Source organism: Manis pentadactyla, chromosome 17 (assembly GCF_030020395.1).
Source record: "Manis pentadactyla isolate mManPen7 chromosome 17, mManPen7.hap1, whole genome shotgun sequence".
NCBI classification, from domain to species: Eukaryota; Metazoa; Chordata; class Mammalia; order Pholidota; family Manidae; genus Manis; species Manis pentadactyla.
The window spans coordinates 31,037,948-31,055,563 of record NC_080035.1 but is presented as its reverse complement, the minus strand read 5'-3'; the positions used below and the strand labels follow the sequence as shown (position 1 = coordinate 31,055,563).

The 17,616-nt window shown below is 33.3% G+C and overlaps 1 protein-coding gene across 1 annotated transcript in view; it reads right to left on the bottom strand.

Moving 5' to 3' along the window:
- Positions 1-17,616, bottom strand: part of LOC118916553 (COMM domain-containing protein 6-like) — a 39,511-nt gene that overhangs the window by 13,886 nt on the left and 8,009 nt on the right. Inside the window, exon 2 of the mRNA XM_057494546.1 lies at positions 13,352-13,504. Within this exon, the coding sequence (XP_057350529.1) occupies positions 13,352-13,504 (153 nt within the window). The remainder of the gene's footprint in view (positions 1-13,351; positions 13,505-17,616) is intronic.

Here is a 17,616-nt window from a genome sequence, read left to right as displayed (position 1 = left end):
ACACTTTATCATATATGCATCTTTGTTCCCATTTGGAGCCAAGTGTAGGATTGAATTATTTCTGATTGATTCTTATTATGAGTAGCTGAAGTGTTCATAAGCATTTTTTTAAAAGTCTTACCACAATCATAGCTTTATTTTTGGTTAGTGCATTGTTTACATAGTTCTAAAATACTAAGAATCATAGAATTTTAAGGGTTGAAAGAGTCTTAGAAATCATTCAGGGAAAAATCTCTTAATTTTCTAAAAAGAATAGATCATGGTTAGTGAAATCCATTATCACTAAGAAAGGAATTAAATCACTATTCTTAGAGCTTCTCAATTTGGTTGTAAGTAATTATAATTTTTATACTGCTTTAAGTTAATTTTTCTGTGTCATATATATTGTTATTTATTGGAGGTGACAGTCACAAAATTATTTGGATTACCATTAATAAGTTAGTTATTGTAAGCATATGCATTTTGTGGTAAATTGTGGGCCAGATTCAGCTTTTTGTGTTTGAAAGGGTGACTCAAAATATCTCAATTTTAAGAGGATTATTCCTCTCTCCATTAGAATCTGGTCTAATAAATCAGCATTAAAATCTTTCTCTGAGCCACTTAATCTGTACATCATAGTGATTAAGATAATTGGATTCTAGAACCAGATTTTCTGTGTTTGAACCTTAGCCCAGCCACTTGCTGGTAGTTTGACCTTGGTTGTATTACTTAACCCCTATGTGCTCTGATTACTCATTTGTAAAATGGGAATAATTACAATACTTACCTCTTGGGTTACTGAGAGATTAAATGAGTTGATACATATAAAGTGCTTAAATGAGTGCCTGGCACAAAATAAGTGATACATATTTTAACTAATATATTGTTTACTAAAAGATGGCTAATAGATTATGATAATTTCCATTTAACTTGTCACCTTAAGAGGATAGTTTATGCAGATCATCAGCTTCAAAGAGGTTTAAGGGTTTTTCCCCCCTTTGAGTTTATTCCCTCCGATGAATTTTTATCAGTGCCCAACACCACACAGTTTTCTTCCACACATTATTCTTTGTGTGTTTTGTATGTGTAACATGTTTTGTGTGCACATTTTTTTTTAAAAAAACAATTCGATGTAGTAATTCCATTTTAGTGGCTTTTAAGTAATCAATACCATGAGTCTGTTCTACAGAAATGAGGATATGTAAATATTGTAGATGTATACTTACAGAACCTGATACGTTGGTTACATATTTCCACTTTACCCACTTTTAACCAATATTCATATATGATTCTTTTCTAGATGATGATTGATTAAAAATACTAAACCATATAAATACAAGTATGACCATCCGTTGCTTTTAAGAATAAATGATCGCTCAGTAATATGGTCTAAGTAATATGTTCTGTTTTTTAATTATATAGTCCTCCTTGCCATCCTCATCACAGCCTCATTCTAGCCACTGCAGAACGAAGGCCTCATCATTGTGTCACCATGCATCCCTGCCCTGGGTCAAACGTAACCATGTAGGCCCTGCAAAGGCTACCAGTCCATCTCTCCGTCTTCGTCGCTGGCGACCCTTCTTACGCCTACCATCTTTGGGTCTCCATTCTGTTGTAAGTGTAGTCAATCTCCCATCTCTTCTTCCAGTGACAAGGGCAGTCTATTTTTGTTTCCTTAAACTTCTTCAGTCTTCAAAGTGCTTTTCTCTTGGTTCACTCAACCATTAGCTTTTTCTCCCCCAGTAAGACTGCAAACATATCTCTATGCTTTGCAGTCTGGCTTGACTTTCACCAGTGCCTTGGTGAACATCCATCTCTCCCCTCCATATCCTGTCAACAGAAGGGTGCTGATTGACATTCATGGTGATGTTTAAGTTAGTGTCAGTTGTTAAAGTGAATATGTATTCTCTTACCCTTCATCTTTCTGATTTCATTTAGTTGACTCAGGTCAGCAAATGCTGTGTGCCTTCTGAGTTCTTTGCCATCTTTTACTTTATTTTTTTCATGTTTCTGAACATGACTTTAGTCTCTTGTCATGTCCTGGGGTCACTTTACTTACTCTATCCTTAATCTAATCCTTCGTGGTGTAGGGTGTTTCATCTGAACTATTTTATTCCCTGAGGTGGCTCAGGTACTTGGTTTAATCTTGATCCGATCTTCCCCGCCTATTCAGTTTCTCCAGATCTTTTCCAAGTAGGAGGTGAAAATTTTCTCCTTGTGAATTGATGTAGGGTTCCCACAGATTTTATAATTTCTCCTTCTTAGGTTGATAATATTAGCAACTATTTAAAAAGTACATTTGTTCTTATAATCTTGCTAATTATCTTAAAATTTGAGGTTGATTATGGAATTTTAATAATACTCATAATGGAAATAAACTGCAGGATTAGGCAAATTCAACTCTTCTCTTTTTGATGTTTTAGACTATTAATGTCAATGCCTGTGGTTTAGCAGAGCCTACCTAGAAATGGTGTATCTGAAAGATGTGGTGTTTGCCATACATTTATAAGAAACTTGACACTTCTATAAATCATCATGACTTTTCAAGCCAGAGGAAGTCTGATTACACATACACTTAGTGTTTAAAAAATTAAAAGTTGGTGTGAAACATTCCTTAAACATCTGTTTCTACCAAGTATCATTATGGTCATCAAAATAGCCTTTCCATTTGTTCTGAGTATTAACAAACTGGTGTGTCTATTTTATTATCCTTATTGGGTCACAACACACATTTGTCATTTTGATTCATTTATTCATTTAATATTGCTTTCCTACTGTACCATACACTGTTTGCCACAGTAGGAGATACTAGGTGAATTAAATAATCAGACTCACCCTAATTTTGCAAATTCTGACTTGGGCACAATTGATTCTGAATTTTACTACATTCCTTTGTACTTAAAAAATACTCTAAATAGAAGTGAACATGTCATAAAAATTGGCATTTCCAGTTTTATGTTTTTTATAATGTCGATCTTTGATCCATAGTAATTCCATTGCTGTTGTGTAGCTTCATAAATATTTTCAAAGCATAGTGGTTAATAACATTCTGGAGCCACACTGCCTAGGTGTGAAAGTAGATTCCATTACTTACTAGCTGTGTGACCTGGAGCATGTTACTTAATGTCCTGTGATTCAGTTTTCTTGGGAGTAAAATGAGTATAACTATACTTAACTACCTACCTCATAGGGTTTTTATGATGCTTAATTGGTTAATACTTTTTCAAAGCAGTTAGAAGAGTGCCTGTTATATATTAAGTGCCATACAATTATAAATTAAATTTAAGCTTATTTTTTATGATTTGAAATTTATATTTAGTATTTAATTAATTTCTATCTAATCAATTTGTTATATCACCTTAATTTTTTGAGATAACAAGTGCTGTATTATAAATTAGAGGACTTTTTAAGAAATAATATAAAAAAATGATCCAATCTACAACTTCTGGTTTTTGCCTTTTTAGTGGAATAATTTTTAAGTAGTTAAATAATTGCAGATTTCAGACTGTCAGACTAATTGAAGCTGACCAATGGAAGGATTCCTAATAGGTCCTAAGGTTTTGTGGGAGACTTAGAAGTTTAGAGCTTATTTATCTTTTTGTAGTAGTTTGAAGGCTTTTCATACCCTCTTTAGAGTTTTGTATTTTTAATATGCACTTTTAGATAAAAGGTACAATGACTCATAATTTTGAGTCACTAGATTTAGTGATTTCTTACATTTGTGATAATGCAGTATTAATATTGTAATAATACATAATGTTTATATAGCACCTAACAGTTTACAATGTACTTTCATGCATTTCATTTAAACCTCAAAGTGGATGAGAAACTCAGTGCTCCCAGGGGTTGGGTACATATTCAGGGCTCTGACTCCAGTTGCCCTACTTTTGGTTCTAGTATGGTTGCATTTACTGACAAAACATGAATAACAGAATTAAAAGATGTAGTATTCTTAAAAGAATATTAAAATAATAATTTTTGAAAGCCTTATAGCTCAAAAGATTTAAAATACTTAATATCTTGGAGAATTGTCTTAAAATTAGTAAAACAAGAGCTTTTCTTAACTTGATAAAGAAATCTTTCCATTAGTTTGTTATAAAATTGAATAGGTAGTTTGTAGAATTTCCTAAGTCTAGCCTTGAAAAGTTGGATTCTCTTCAGGTCATTGGTAGAATGAGGGTATTAGATTGAGTAATCACTAATATTTTTTGATTCTCTGACCAGCAAAGTGAGAAAACTCATTATCATTGCCTTTCAGCATTTGAAGAAGTATCATGTTCAAGAAGGATTAGACTTCCTCAGATGATGGAAAAATACTGGGAGACATATTTTATCCTCAGAAGGAGGGATAACTATAAACAAAACTTCCAAAGGTGGAAGGGACCCCCTTAAAACCTAGGGGCCGTTTCCTGTTCTTGGAGGGGTCACCATAGGATGGGGCTGTCGGAGACAAAAGTCTACTATTGGAGTAACAGCGAACTGGATAACTTTGCCAAGAATAAGAATAGCAACTGTAGAATTCTTTAGTTCTAAATCGAAGTTAGGAAGAGCTAGTTTGCCACCTCAGTTTATGATGAGGTTCTCTTCTCTCTTTTGTTATTGGGAGGAAATAATTTCTGAAGTATAATGTGAGACTAGATGAGTCACTCTATTTAGAAGCATTCAGTAAACCCAAGATAGTAATGTTTATTCTATATCTTTCAATTTCTGCATCTGAAAACTTCATACTACAACTACTTGAAATATAATTAACATGAGGGTGAAAATGTGTAAGTTTTAGAAGTAAGATATTATCACGCTACTTACAGGATGTTAAATGATGTGAGACATAATTTGATTATGCCTCTTTAAAATTTTGTCTTTAAAATTTGTACTTGCATTTAACAGTGATTGTATTTCATACCAAACCATTTAGATTTGATGTATAGTTCCCCATATTAGTGTTGCCCCTGTAGGTACAGATCATAGTGCCAGTTAATCATGTATTGACTTGGCAAAAGTTATTCAAATGTCTAAGAAATGTAGCAGATACTGCTCATGAAAATTGAATTTGTTAAGCTGTAAAAACCTAGGTGTGGTTTCAAGGAGTTCACTAAGAAAGCAAGATAAAAATCATAGGCTATAGTTACTTGTATTTTATTTTGCTTTTATCCTCTTCTCCCGCCATTATTCTTTTGGGCTACCTTCCTTCATGTGTTCATTTTTAACCTTTTTGAATCTAGGAAGAATAATGATAATAATTTTATTCTAAGACTGTTTATATTGCATTGTTCAAAAAAGGTTATCAAGTTTATCCCATTAAGAGAAGAACTCACTTTCTTGACTTAACTTAGAGTTTCTTTAATCCTGATTATACTATTAAATTTTTTTAAACTTTCTTATTTCAGATTTCAAAAATTAGACAAATCAGTTCGTGCATTCATTGCATTCAACAAGTATGTATTTTGACTCTACTATGTACCAGGCACTGGGGATCCCAAGGGGAGCAAGACTTCAGGTTATTAGATCGGTTAGGGTTAAGAAAAATGTGCTTTTAGTCAATGTTTTTCTTGTCAATGGGTGAGCACATTGTCATAAATGTAGTCATGTTCACTCTTTGTCCACCATATCAAAGACTGAGTCTTGCATTATATTGGATCAATATTCTCTCATGTCATTTCATATTATTTGTTTTTGTTTATATATACTGTATTGCTTTGTTTGATTACTAACATACAATATATATTTTTCCTCCTATTCCAGGCACCAAATATAGATGAAAAAGTAGATCTTCATTTTATTGCATTAGTTCATGTAGATGGACATCTCTATGAATTAGGTAAGAACTGTTTTACTTTATTCTGGGTCAGGGCACTAGTAAATGGGAAAGTCTCTATGATTAACAGGATACCAATATTTATTCATGTTTGCCTAATTTAATCAGTTGCCCTATAACATTGAGTTGGCAATAATGAAAGTTTTCCATAATAGAAAAAATAAATTTTGTTTGATGTTCAAGCAACTTATAATTCAAGAATCTTTGCATACTACCTTTGCATTTTAAGCAAAGCAGGAAAGTGAGAATCATTATAGGAGACTCCTGTAAATCACTTCAATTGTCTTTACTAAATTATTAACATCTAGATGAACCATGTTGACCCTGATACTAGTTCTAAGCCACCTAGATTGTTTCTTTTTCATAGTTGTAAGGAAACAATCTCTGAAGAATAATGTGAGACTAGATGAGTCACTGTAAATGTTTTAGAAGAATTCACTAACTCCAAGATAGTAAGGAACCACATCTACTGCAACACCTAGATGAACCATGTTGATCCTGATACTAGTTTAGATATGATGACTATATTTAGATACTATGTCCTGATATTATGTTTAGATACTAAAACATAATGTAATGTTCATAAGGCCTGGCTTTTGTATACAGTAATGATTATCACTGGTTTTTAGGGTTTTATGCTCTTTCTTTATATTACATCTTATTTTTAAAAAGACTTAACAGGACTCTATGTTTTCTGCCAGTGATTCCTAAAGGCATGTGTCAAAGTACCCACGATAAATTATTTGGTATTTTGGCCTATACCTGCACTTATTTTTTAAGAAGTTTAACTGTAGGTGGACTATTTCAGGGAGTGTTGGAGGAGATTCTTATAATTTTAATTGATTCATTCAGAAAGAAGAAACTTCTTATGATTCTTTTATAATTGTCCATTTCACTTTCTAGATTCCATGAATTTTAGTTATCTTTCTTCTCATTTGCTGTCTATATATTAACTTGCCACTTTCATTTTCCTTAAATTATTAAAAGCAGAGGAGTTATTTTCATTTTGGGAGCTATAATTGTTTTAATTTAAGTATAATTGACATACAATATAATATTATTTTTAGGTAGTGATTCACTATTTTTACAAATTTTAAAATGATTCTCACCATGTCTAGTTACCATCTTTCACCTACAAGATTATTATAATATTATTGATTACTTTCCCTATGCCATACATGACATCCCAGTGACTTATTTTAAACTGGAAGTTTGTATCTCTTATTTTTTTTTACTGGAATATAGTTGATATACAATAGTGTATTAGTTTCAGGTATGCCACATACTGATTTGACAATTATATACATTATGAAATGCTCACTGTAATGACTGCAGTTACCATCTGTCAACCTACAAAGTTATTACAATATTATTTACTGTGTTCCCTGAGTTGTACTTTTCATCCCTGAGACTTGTTTTATAATGTAAGTGTACATGTTTTTATCCCCTTCACCTATTTCACCCATCTCCCCACCCATCCCTTCAGTTTGTTCTTTGTATTAATGAGTCTATTTTTGTTTTTTTGTTTGTTCATTTGTTTTTTTTTTTAGATTCCACATAAAGGTGAAAGCATATGATATTTGTCTTTTTCTGTCTGACTTATTTCACTTAGCATAATACCCTGTCTGGGTCCAACCATGTTGTCACAAATGACAAGCTTTCATTCTTTCTTATGGCTGAGTAATAGTCCATTGTATATATTCACCACATCTTAAAGGAAGTAGAGTTCTGAAAGGACTCAGATTGTGACTATAAATGTGGTCTATAAAATTGAGGTGTATTTTATGTTTGGAATATGGCAACAGAATTGTATACTTTATTAAAATGAAATATTTCTATGACAAGGAAAGGTAAGAACATAGTTTTATAGAAATGTATACCTCTGAGTATTGTCTACAATAGTACAGTGATTTGAGTCGGAAGCAAACTAAAATGAAAAGAAGTCCTTTTTATAGGAGTTTGTAAAAGACCTGCAGAGCAGCTGGGAAGGTAAGCTTTGCTAACTGAGTCCACAAAATCTATGTAGAGATAAGATGTTATAGTGATTGGGGACTTCAGAAGCCTGATTGCTTGCTGACAGCTGAATTTCTGATCTGAACTGTGAGCAGTAGAGAACAACTCCACTGGTGAAAGTAGTGGAGGTGAAAGTAAAGAGAGTGCCACAACCTCCCAGATGCATTCTGTCAGCTTCAAGAGAGTAGATTTAGGGAAGGCCAGAGAAGTTATAGCTATTATTCATGTCCAGAGACTGTAAAAGTGTAATGACTTTCAGAATGATAGACTTATTTCTAGAACAAACAATAGCATCTAAAAGATATTTAGGAAAAAAATCTCTGATCATCTCAATGGGAAGGCAAGAGTTGACTAAAAAATTCGATTTGACTGCTAAGCTCACTTTCTGAGCTCAGAGGCTAAAAGGGCAGTTAGAAGAAAGACATAGATCAAGCGTAAGCTATGTAGGAAGAGTAATTCTCTTATTTACATGCCAAGATCAACACTATAGGACTTTAAAATGGATTTAAAGTAAGAACATCAGAAAAGAAAGGCAGAACTACTGAGGTCTTACTGGGTTTAGGTATTCTTTAGTAAGAAGAATGATCTTACATTACATACCAGTGACTTACTTTAAACTGGAAGTTTGTACCTCTTATTTTTTTGTACAATATGGCTGATAGGAAATGAGAGTCTTTTATGGGATTACATTCTTCAAATGAGTTTTTGAATTTCAGAGTTCTAAAGAATAGCTATAATCTTTGAGATGTCATAGAGAACAGGAGTAAGAACAAAACAAATGAAGATGGGCAGTTGCTGAGTCACTACGAGGGAAATTGGCAGCAACACTGACGTGGATTCCTAATAAATTTGAAAGGAATGTTGAGTGAGAAGAGTATTGAGTTAGTGAAAACAGTGATTAAGAAAACAGGATACAGTTTTTAAGAAGAAAAAATATCAAAATAGTCTTATTTTCAAAAATAAGGCTATGTGACTATAGACATGGTACAAGCTAATTTGTACAGGACAATTAACAAAAGACCGTAGTACTCTTTAATAATATTCATTCTGTATTACATTGTGACATTAATTAATGAAAAGGATTGAGTTATTTGTCTTTTTGTTATCACTCCTTCCTTTGTCTTAGAGCTTCATATAGTTTCTGGCATATGTAGAAGGGGAGAAGTACATATTTTTAAACAGATGTAATACTATTTATGGATAAATTAGAGCAATGAGGTTGGGAGGAGAATTGAGAACTGATTAAACCACCAGATTAGAAACTGTTAGCTAACAATTTATTGTCTACCTGAAGACAGAGGAATACTCTGAAACATTTTTTTTATTTTGAAATAATTTAGTATTATTATAATAATTTCAGACATTATATACAGAGTTCCTTTAACCCTTTACTCAATTCCCCAGCTGCAGTTAAAGTCTCTAAACCATTTGAAAATAAGTTATAGATATGATGCCCCATTATCTTTTAATGCTTCTGTATGTATTTCCTCAAAACAAGTGACTACTCTCCTATGTAACTACAAAAATTAGGAAATTAACATTGATTCAGTATTAGCATTGAATCCACAGGTCTTTTCAGATTTTGCTGGTTTTCACATTAATGTCCTCTATAGGTTCAGGATCCAATCCAAGATCATGTGTTACATTAAATTGTCATGTTCCTTTGTCTCCTAATCTGCAATGGTTCCTCAAATCTATTTTTGACTCTTATGTCTTTGATGTTAATTAGTAAGAATACAGTGCAGTTACTTTGAGATTATTCTTCAGTTTGGGTTATCTGATATTTCTTCATGATTTATAAATTTTGGCACATATACCACAGAACTAATGCTCTGTCCTTGGTGCATCACTTCAGGAGGCATAGGAAGTTGATTTGTCCCATTATCAGTGATTCTTTTAGTACTTAATTTAAAGGGATCTGCTTTGTTTCTCCAATATAAAATTAATATATAATATAATATATTAATTAATTAATTAGTAATGAATAAATATTTTATGAGGAGATGCTTTAAAACTATATAGTTCCTCATTAAGCCTTTGTCTATCAATTTAGCATCTATTGATGATTCTTGACTGAGTTATCACTATGATTGCCAAATGATTTTTTTAAGAACTCCTCCAAAACTAGATGCTTTATTTCTTCCCACATTCCTTAAGTCATTCATTCATATCAGAATGGATTCATCAACTCATATTTTACTCAAAAGATTACAATCCATTATTACATATTTTGATACTCAAATTGTCCCAGACTTGGCCTTGAAAAAACCCTTTTCAGGTTGGCCCTTTTGTCCTTTTGATATTTCCCTGTCGTTCATTGAGCACTTACTAACTCTGCAGTGGAACAAGATGTTCTAGGCTCATCTTTTATTTTTTCTGCCCCAGCCCTGCATTCAGCCACTTCTCCATAGAACTCTAGTTCCTTTCAGTGGAAAATTGTGTTTAGAACCAATATCTGGGTGCTAGGTATGCTCATTGCTACTGAGATATCATTGCTTCTCTCAGGGAAAGAGCTAGGAAATATGTTATATAAATATACTAACACATATGTGTGAATATGAATATACATGCACACAGTTATATCTGTTTCTCATCTATATATTAAAGAAATTCATTGATATCAACACTTCTAATTGTAATCTAATGCTATACAGCTTATTCTAGTGTTTTCCATTATCTTTCATATATTTTCTAATTTACCTATTTCCCTTCAAGCTCTTGGTCTCCTTGACCTAAACTCAGTCCCAGACACACTGCTGCCACCTGGCACACTGATCGTGACCCAGCCCAGATAGAATGCAATAACTCTCCAAAGTGGGTAGGCACTGTCTTTCTGTTACTGTGTAAATTCCAGCAGCCTCATCTTCCTTGAACTCCACTCTCTTTCTCAGTCTTCTCATCGAGGCTGCTCTGCTCTGCTTAGGTTCCCCTTTCCTGCACTGGCAGAAAGCTGATATTATTGTCAGGCTCACCTATGGGTGACCTCTTTCCCCTGTGTCTAAAAACAACTGTTTCAGATATTTTGTCCTGGTTTTAAGGTTGTTGACGTGGGAGTCTTAGTCCACACCAGTTGTTTCAACCTGGTTCCAGGTAGAAGTGGCCTAAGTATTAATTAATTAATTGATTTTTAATATTTTTATTTTGGTATCATTAATCTACAATTACATGAGCAACATTATGGTTACCAGATTACCCCCCATCATCAAATCTCCACCACATACCCCATTATAGTCACTGTCCATCAGCGTAGTAAGATGCTATAGAATCTGTGTTGTACAGCCTTCCCCGTGACCCCCGCCACATTATTTCTGCTAATTTTAATGCCCCTTTTTCCCCCTTGTCCCTCCCTTCCCACCCATCCTCCCCAGTCCCTTTTCCTTTGGTAACTGTTAGTCCATTCTTGGGTTCTGTGATTTTGCTGCTGTTTTGTTCCTTCAGATTTTGCTTTGTTCTTATACTCCACAGATGAGTGAAATCATTTGATACTTGTCTTTCTCAGCCTGACTTATTTCACTGAGCATAATAACCTCTAGCTCCATCCATGTTGTTGCAAATGGCAGGATTTGTTTCTTCTTATGGCTGAATAATATTCCATGTGTATATGTACCACATCTTCTTTATCCGTTCATCTACTGATGGACACTTAGGTTGCTTCCATTTCTTGGCTATTGTAAATAGTGCTGCGATAAACATAGGGTTGTATATGTCTTTTTGAAACTATGCTCCTGCATTTTTAGGGTAAATTCCTAGGAGTGGAATTCCTGGGTCAAATGGTATTTCTATTTTTAGTATTTTGAGGAACCTTCATGATTCAGTTCTTGTTTTAAAGACTACCCACATATCACAATATATCATTTATCTCCTTTTAACCAAATCTTAATTCCTTCCTAGATTAACCAGCATTAATAATATTGAATCTGTGACCATTATTTTTGTTTTAAAGCACAGATACCACTTTTAAAAATAAAGAAATCAAAGGGAAAATAAACCCTTAAAATGTAATTTGTAAAACAGAGCTACCACATGATCCAGCAATCCCACTTTGGGTATATATACCCAAAGGAAATAAAATCACTGTCTCAAAGAGATAACTACACTCTCAAGTTCATTGCAGCATTACTCACAGTAGCTAAAGTATGGAAACAACTTAAGTGTCTGTTGACAAATGAATAGATAAAGAAAATGGATGAAGAAAACAGAATACTATTCATATGTAAAAAGAAGGAAATCTTGCTATTTTTAATAACATGTATGAACCTGAATGCCATTATGCTAAGTGAAATAAGCCAGACACAGAAAGACAATTATTGCATGATCTCACCTATATGTAGAATCTAAAACAGTAGAACTCATGGTAATAGAGAGTAGACAATGGTTACCATGTCTGGAGAGGTAGGTAAATGAGACAGATGTTGGTCCAAAGTACAAACTTTCAGTCACACAGTAAGTTCTGGGGACCTAATGTATAGTATGGTGACTACAGTTGATAGTATATGGTACACTTGCAATTTGCTAAGAGAGTCATCTCAAGTATTCTTACCACACAGATGCACAAAAAGGCAACTATGACAGGTAACAGATTTCTTAACTTAATTGTGGTAAGCACTTCACAACTTATACATACACCAAAACATCACATTTTATAAGTTAAATGTTTTCAATTTTTGTCAATCATACTTCAGTAAAGCTGGGGGAACAGTGTGGTTTTTGACAGAAGAAATAAAAAGCATCCTAAAGTAGTGTATGAGAGGCTTTCTTAAAACAAGGAAGCGTAGGACCATTTATTTTAATTAGTTTTACAAAGAATTATCATTATATTTCCATTTCATTCATTATGGCTGCTTTTCTTAGAGTATTAAACACAGTGAAGATTCTTATCTATTTACTAACCAAAGGCATGAAAACAAAAAAATTCTAAGACCAGTTGTATCAATCGATGACAAAACATTTTCCTGTACGGATATTTAAAAGAAAACCTAATTTCACACCCACACCCGTTTTTCTTCCTTACTGCAGAAAATATGTAGGATGGTAATATGAATAACATGACCCTTAATATAAACTATTTAGTTACTCAAGCCTTCAGCAATAAAACTGGTCATCAAGTACTCATGTTCTGATCTGCATTATAAACATCACTAGTCAGAAAATGAAGGGTCAGAACTGTTCAAAGATAACATTTCATTTAGCTTATCATACTTGAATAATAAACCTACAAAAATAAGAATAAAATAAATGCAAAGCAAATGTCTGCCAGAGAAAATGAAACTTTCCTAAATATACTCACCGAGGGGTACTGTGAGAGTGATATAATGAGACAGTACTCAATTCAGCATATTACATCAATAATATTGAACATAATTGATCAAATTCCAAAGAAAACAAGTTGATCTTTTATGAGCACATAAAGCACATAATAAATAAAGCACATCAAAACTGCAAATAGAATAATTTTAAAATTTTCCTTTAAGAAAGATTTTATACATTTCTTTAAGCAGCAGTTGCAGAACAATGAACTAAAATTGAATGAATTAAATTACAAACCTGAAATTGCAGAATTGTCATTTCAAAGGACTTGTTCTTTATTTGGCCTGAATGATCGGTCACTTTTAGCAACACTGCTACATAAGGATACTTCAGTGATCTGCAACTATCCGAGCTCACAGCCATCCCCAGTTTCCACTGAAAATCTATAAGCTGTAATGAAACAGTACAAAACAATACACTGGTGATAACACTGCCTGGAATACAGATATTTTTCAGTTTTACTGCTTTCACATTCAACTTTTAGTTTCAATGCCAGTCACAATAAAAAAGAAAAATCTTCGTTTTAATATTGCCAGGGGAACAACAATAAAATGAGAATGGAAAGAGGCAATAAGGGATATAAACAGAGAAAGAAAACAACACTGTCATATTACAAAACAAAAAAGCAAAACAGAAAACAAAACTCTCCACCAGATGTATAATGGAAGTAGAAGGAAGATGTGGCGATGCTGGCTTTCCTTTTATTTTGCTCCTGCACTTAAAGGGACTCCAGATGCTTTAGAGCATCTCACTTTCCTGTTCCGTATATGCCTTCTCCATTCCACAACCTAAAAGTCCTAAAAGGGAAAATGAATCATTTACCATCTTCACAAGTGACTGAGGCACACATGGAAGCCCTTCCAGTTCCTTTCCTCACCATGGTCTCCAACCTGAAACCTTATACTAGCAGAAGTACTAGGTGATATGGTGGTTTTAGATTTCATCACTCTTGATGATAGACACCTGCCAGGTGATGTGCTTGGCAATATACATGCATTAAATGCCTCACTGAATCATTGTAATGTTATAGGCTATTATTTCTATCTTGCAGATGACAAACTGAATTTCAGAGAGCTTAGATAATATGCAAGAGGTCATACACTTCTGGATTAGAACTGAAACAAGTCTGATTCATGCTTATTGACCACTAACTGCCTCAATATTTTGAATCAAAATCCTGTCAATGATTGTTCATTGTCATTATGGCATAAAACAGGATTGGATGCAGCTCTTAATACTGACTCTAAAATATAAGACTCTGATTGGAGGAAATTTGTTTCTTATTTCCAAAGCTTAAAGAAGAACATGGTACATAGCAGGCACTCACAAAATATAATTGTTGATTGACCAATACATTTTACTACCAAATTAATGCTGATAGGGCAAAAAGCTTTGCTTATTAACAAATTTCTTTTAAAAGGTGGGGTTTTTTTTTATAAACAAGATTCTTCAATGCTGTGTGTAAGAAACTCACTTTAGATGTAAAGACACACACAGACTAAAAATGAAGGGATGGAAAAAAGATTCCATGCAAACGGAAACCAAAAGAAAGATGGAGTAGCTATGTTTATATCAGACAAAACAGAGTTTAAAGCAAAGACTATAATAAGAGACAAGGGCATTACATGATTAAAAGGTCAATCCAACAAAAGGATTTAATACTTGTAATTATTTATGCATCCAACAGAGTAGCACCTAAAGAAATAAAGCAAGTATTAACAGCCCTAAAGGGAGAAATAGACAGCAATATAATAGTAGGGGACTTTAACATCCTATTTACATGACTGGATAAATTATCCAGACAGAAAATCAATTGAGAAACATCAGCCTTAAATGACAGTGTTAGACCAGATGGGCTTAACAGATATTTACAGAACATTCCATCTAAAAGCAACAGTGTACACATTCCTCTCAAGGGCACATGGAATATTTTCCAGGATAGGTCACATTAGGACACAAAACAAGTCTAATAAACTTAGGAGGAATGATCTTTTCTGAACACAGTGGTATAAAACTAGAAATTACATGAAGGAAACTTGAAAATTTACAAACTATGTGGTGATTAAACAGCATGCTACTGAATAAGCAATGCATCAAAGTAGAAATAAAAAAATAATACCTTGAGACAAATGAATATGGAAATGTAACATACCAAAACTTATGAGATGCAGCAAAAGCAGTTCAAGAGGGAAGTTCTAATAGTGATAAATGCCTACCTCAAAAAATAAGAAAAGTCTCAAATAAACAACATAAGTTTATACTTCAAGGAATTAGAAAAAGAACAACCAAAGCTCAAAGCTCGAAGGAAGGAAATTACAAAAATCAGAGCAGAAATAAATGAAATTGAGACTAAAAAGGCAATAGAATAGATCAGAGCTTATTCTTTGAAATGATAGAATTGACCAAACCTTAAGCTAGAATCACCAAGAAAAAAGGAGAGTGGACTTAAAGTCAGAAATGAAAGAGGATATGTTACAACAGATACCAGAAAAATACAAAAGATAATAGACTCATACAACTCAATGCCAAAAAGACAAAACAATCCTATTAGAAAATGGAAAGATCTGAAAGACACACAGATGACCAACAGGTACATGAAAAGATGCTCAATTATCATCATCAGGGAAATGGAAATCAAAACCACAATGAGGTATTACTTCACACCTGTCAGAAAGGCTATTATCAAAATGATAAGAAATAAAAAGTGTTGGCAAGGTTTTGGAGAGAAGGGAACCCTTATATACTGTTGATAGGAATGTAAATTGATACAACCAATATGAAAAACAGAATGAAAGTTCCCTAAAAAATTAAAAGTAGATCACATGATCCAGAAACTCAATTTCTGGGCATTTATCCAAGGAAAACAAAAACGCTGATTTTAAAAGATAGGCACCCCCATATTCATTGCAGTATTATTTACAATAGCCAAGCTATGGAAACAACATAAGTGTCCACTGATGGATGAAGGGATAAAGAAATTGCAGTATATATACATATATAAACATATATATGCACATGCACACACATGTATATACACATATGCACAAACAACAGAGTATTATTCAGCCATAAAAAAAGAAGGAAATCTTGCCATTTGCAACAACATGGATGGACCTGGAGGGCATTATTGCTAAGTGAAATAAATCAGAAAAAGACAAATATCGTATCATCTCTCTTATATGTGGAATCTAAAAAAAACTAAGCTCACAGACACAACAGATTGATGATTACAAGAGGCAGGTCGGGGGAAGTGGGTACCTTCTTTTATTTAAATAAGTTGAATTAAAAAAATTTTTTTTAATATGTGTTAGGGTAGAGACCAAAATTTCTTTCGGTCTCAGACAAGTGTTCAGTCAATTTGTTACAGTATTATAATAGGCCAAGCTAGTGCTGATAAAAGGTTAACATTTTTAGTAAGTAAAAACATTGTATAGATCCATTTTAAATAAGATCTCCACATAAAAATAGGGACAGAATAGAAGATAAATAACAAAAGAACTATAAACAGATAATAAACATATGAAAACATTGCTTACCTTCATTGGGAAACAGGGAAATGCAAAATTTAAAGCACAATGAGATATCACTACACACCTAAGAAAATAGCAAAATTCTAAATCCAACAATTCCAAGTATTGGCAAGGAAGGATGCTGTTGATGGAAGTCTACACTGGGCCAATCTTTTGGAAAACTGTCTTTATCTAATAAAACTGAAGTTACATATATTCTGTGAGCTAGCAATTCAATTACTGGGGATATAACCTTAAAAAATGTTATGCACACAGGATACACATAAGATAATGTTCCTAGTAGCTGTATTTATAATAGCCCCAAACTGGAAACAACACAAATGTTTGTCATTAATAAGATGAATAAATGAATACTATACAGCAATGAAAACCAACTTCAGCTACACTTAACAACAAATGTCCAAAGAAACTGGTCAAAAAGTTATGTGATTCTGCTCTCTTAAACTTGAGAAAAAGTAAATGCATACTGCTTAGGGATGTATACACAGGTGGCTAAACAGGTATCTCTTGTTTCTTCTATGAAGAGAAGTAAGAATATGATTATCATCAGGGATAACATTACCTCTAGGGAGGAGGGAAAGGAAGTTTGGGGAGGGGCATGTGATGGTCTTCTGAGGTATTGGTAATGCTCCATTTCTTGAATTTTGATGTGGTTACACAGATGTTCAGTTTAAAATTATTAATTAAACTGCTTATGTTTTATACCTTTTTGTATATGCGTTATCTTATATGTTACCTTGCACATATAATGGGGGACAGACATAGGTTACTGAGTTCCACATTTCTAGTTGAAAGGAAAAATTTTTTGTAGGCGAGGGTGATCAAGCTTTATAGAAGGGAAAAGCTATAAGTTCAGTTTTGAAGATTAAACACCTGAAATTGAGAGGAAAATGTATCTTTTTTATATATTTCATAAATACACAGTTAACCCAACACAGCATGGGAGTTAGAGGTGCTGATTCCTGTGCAGTC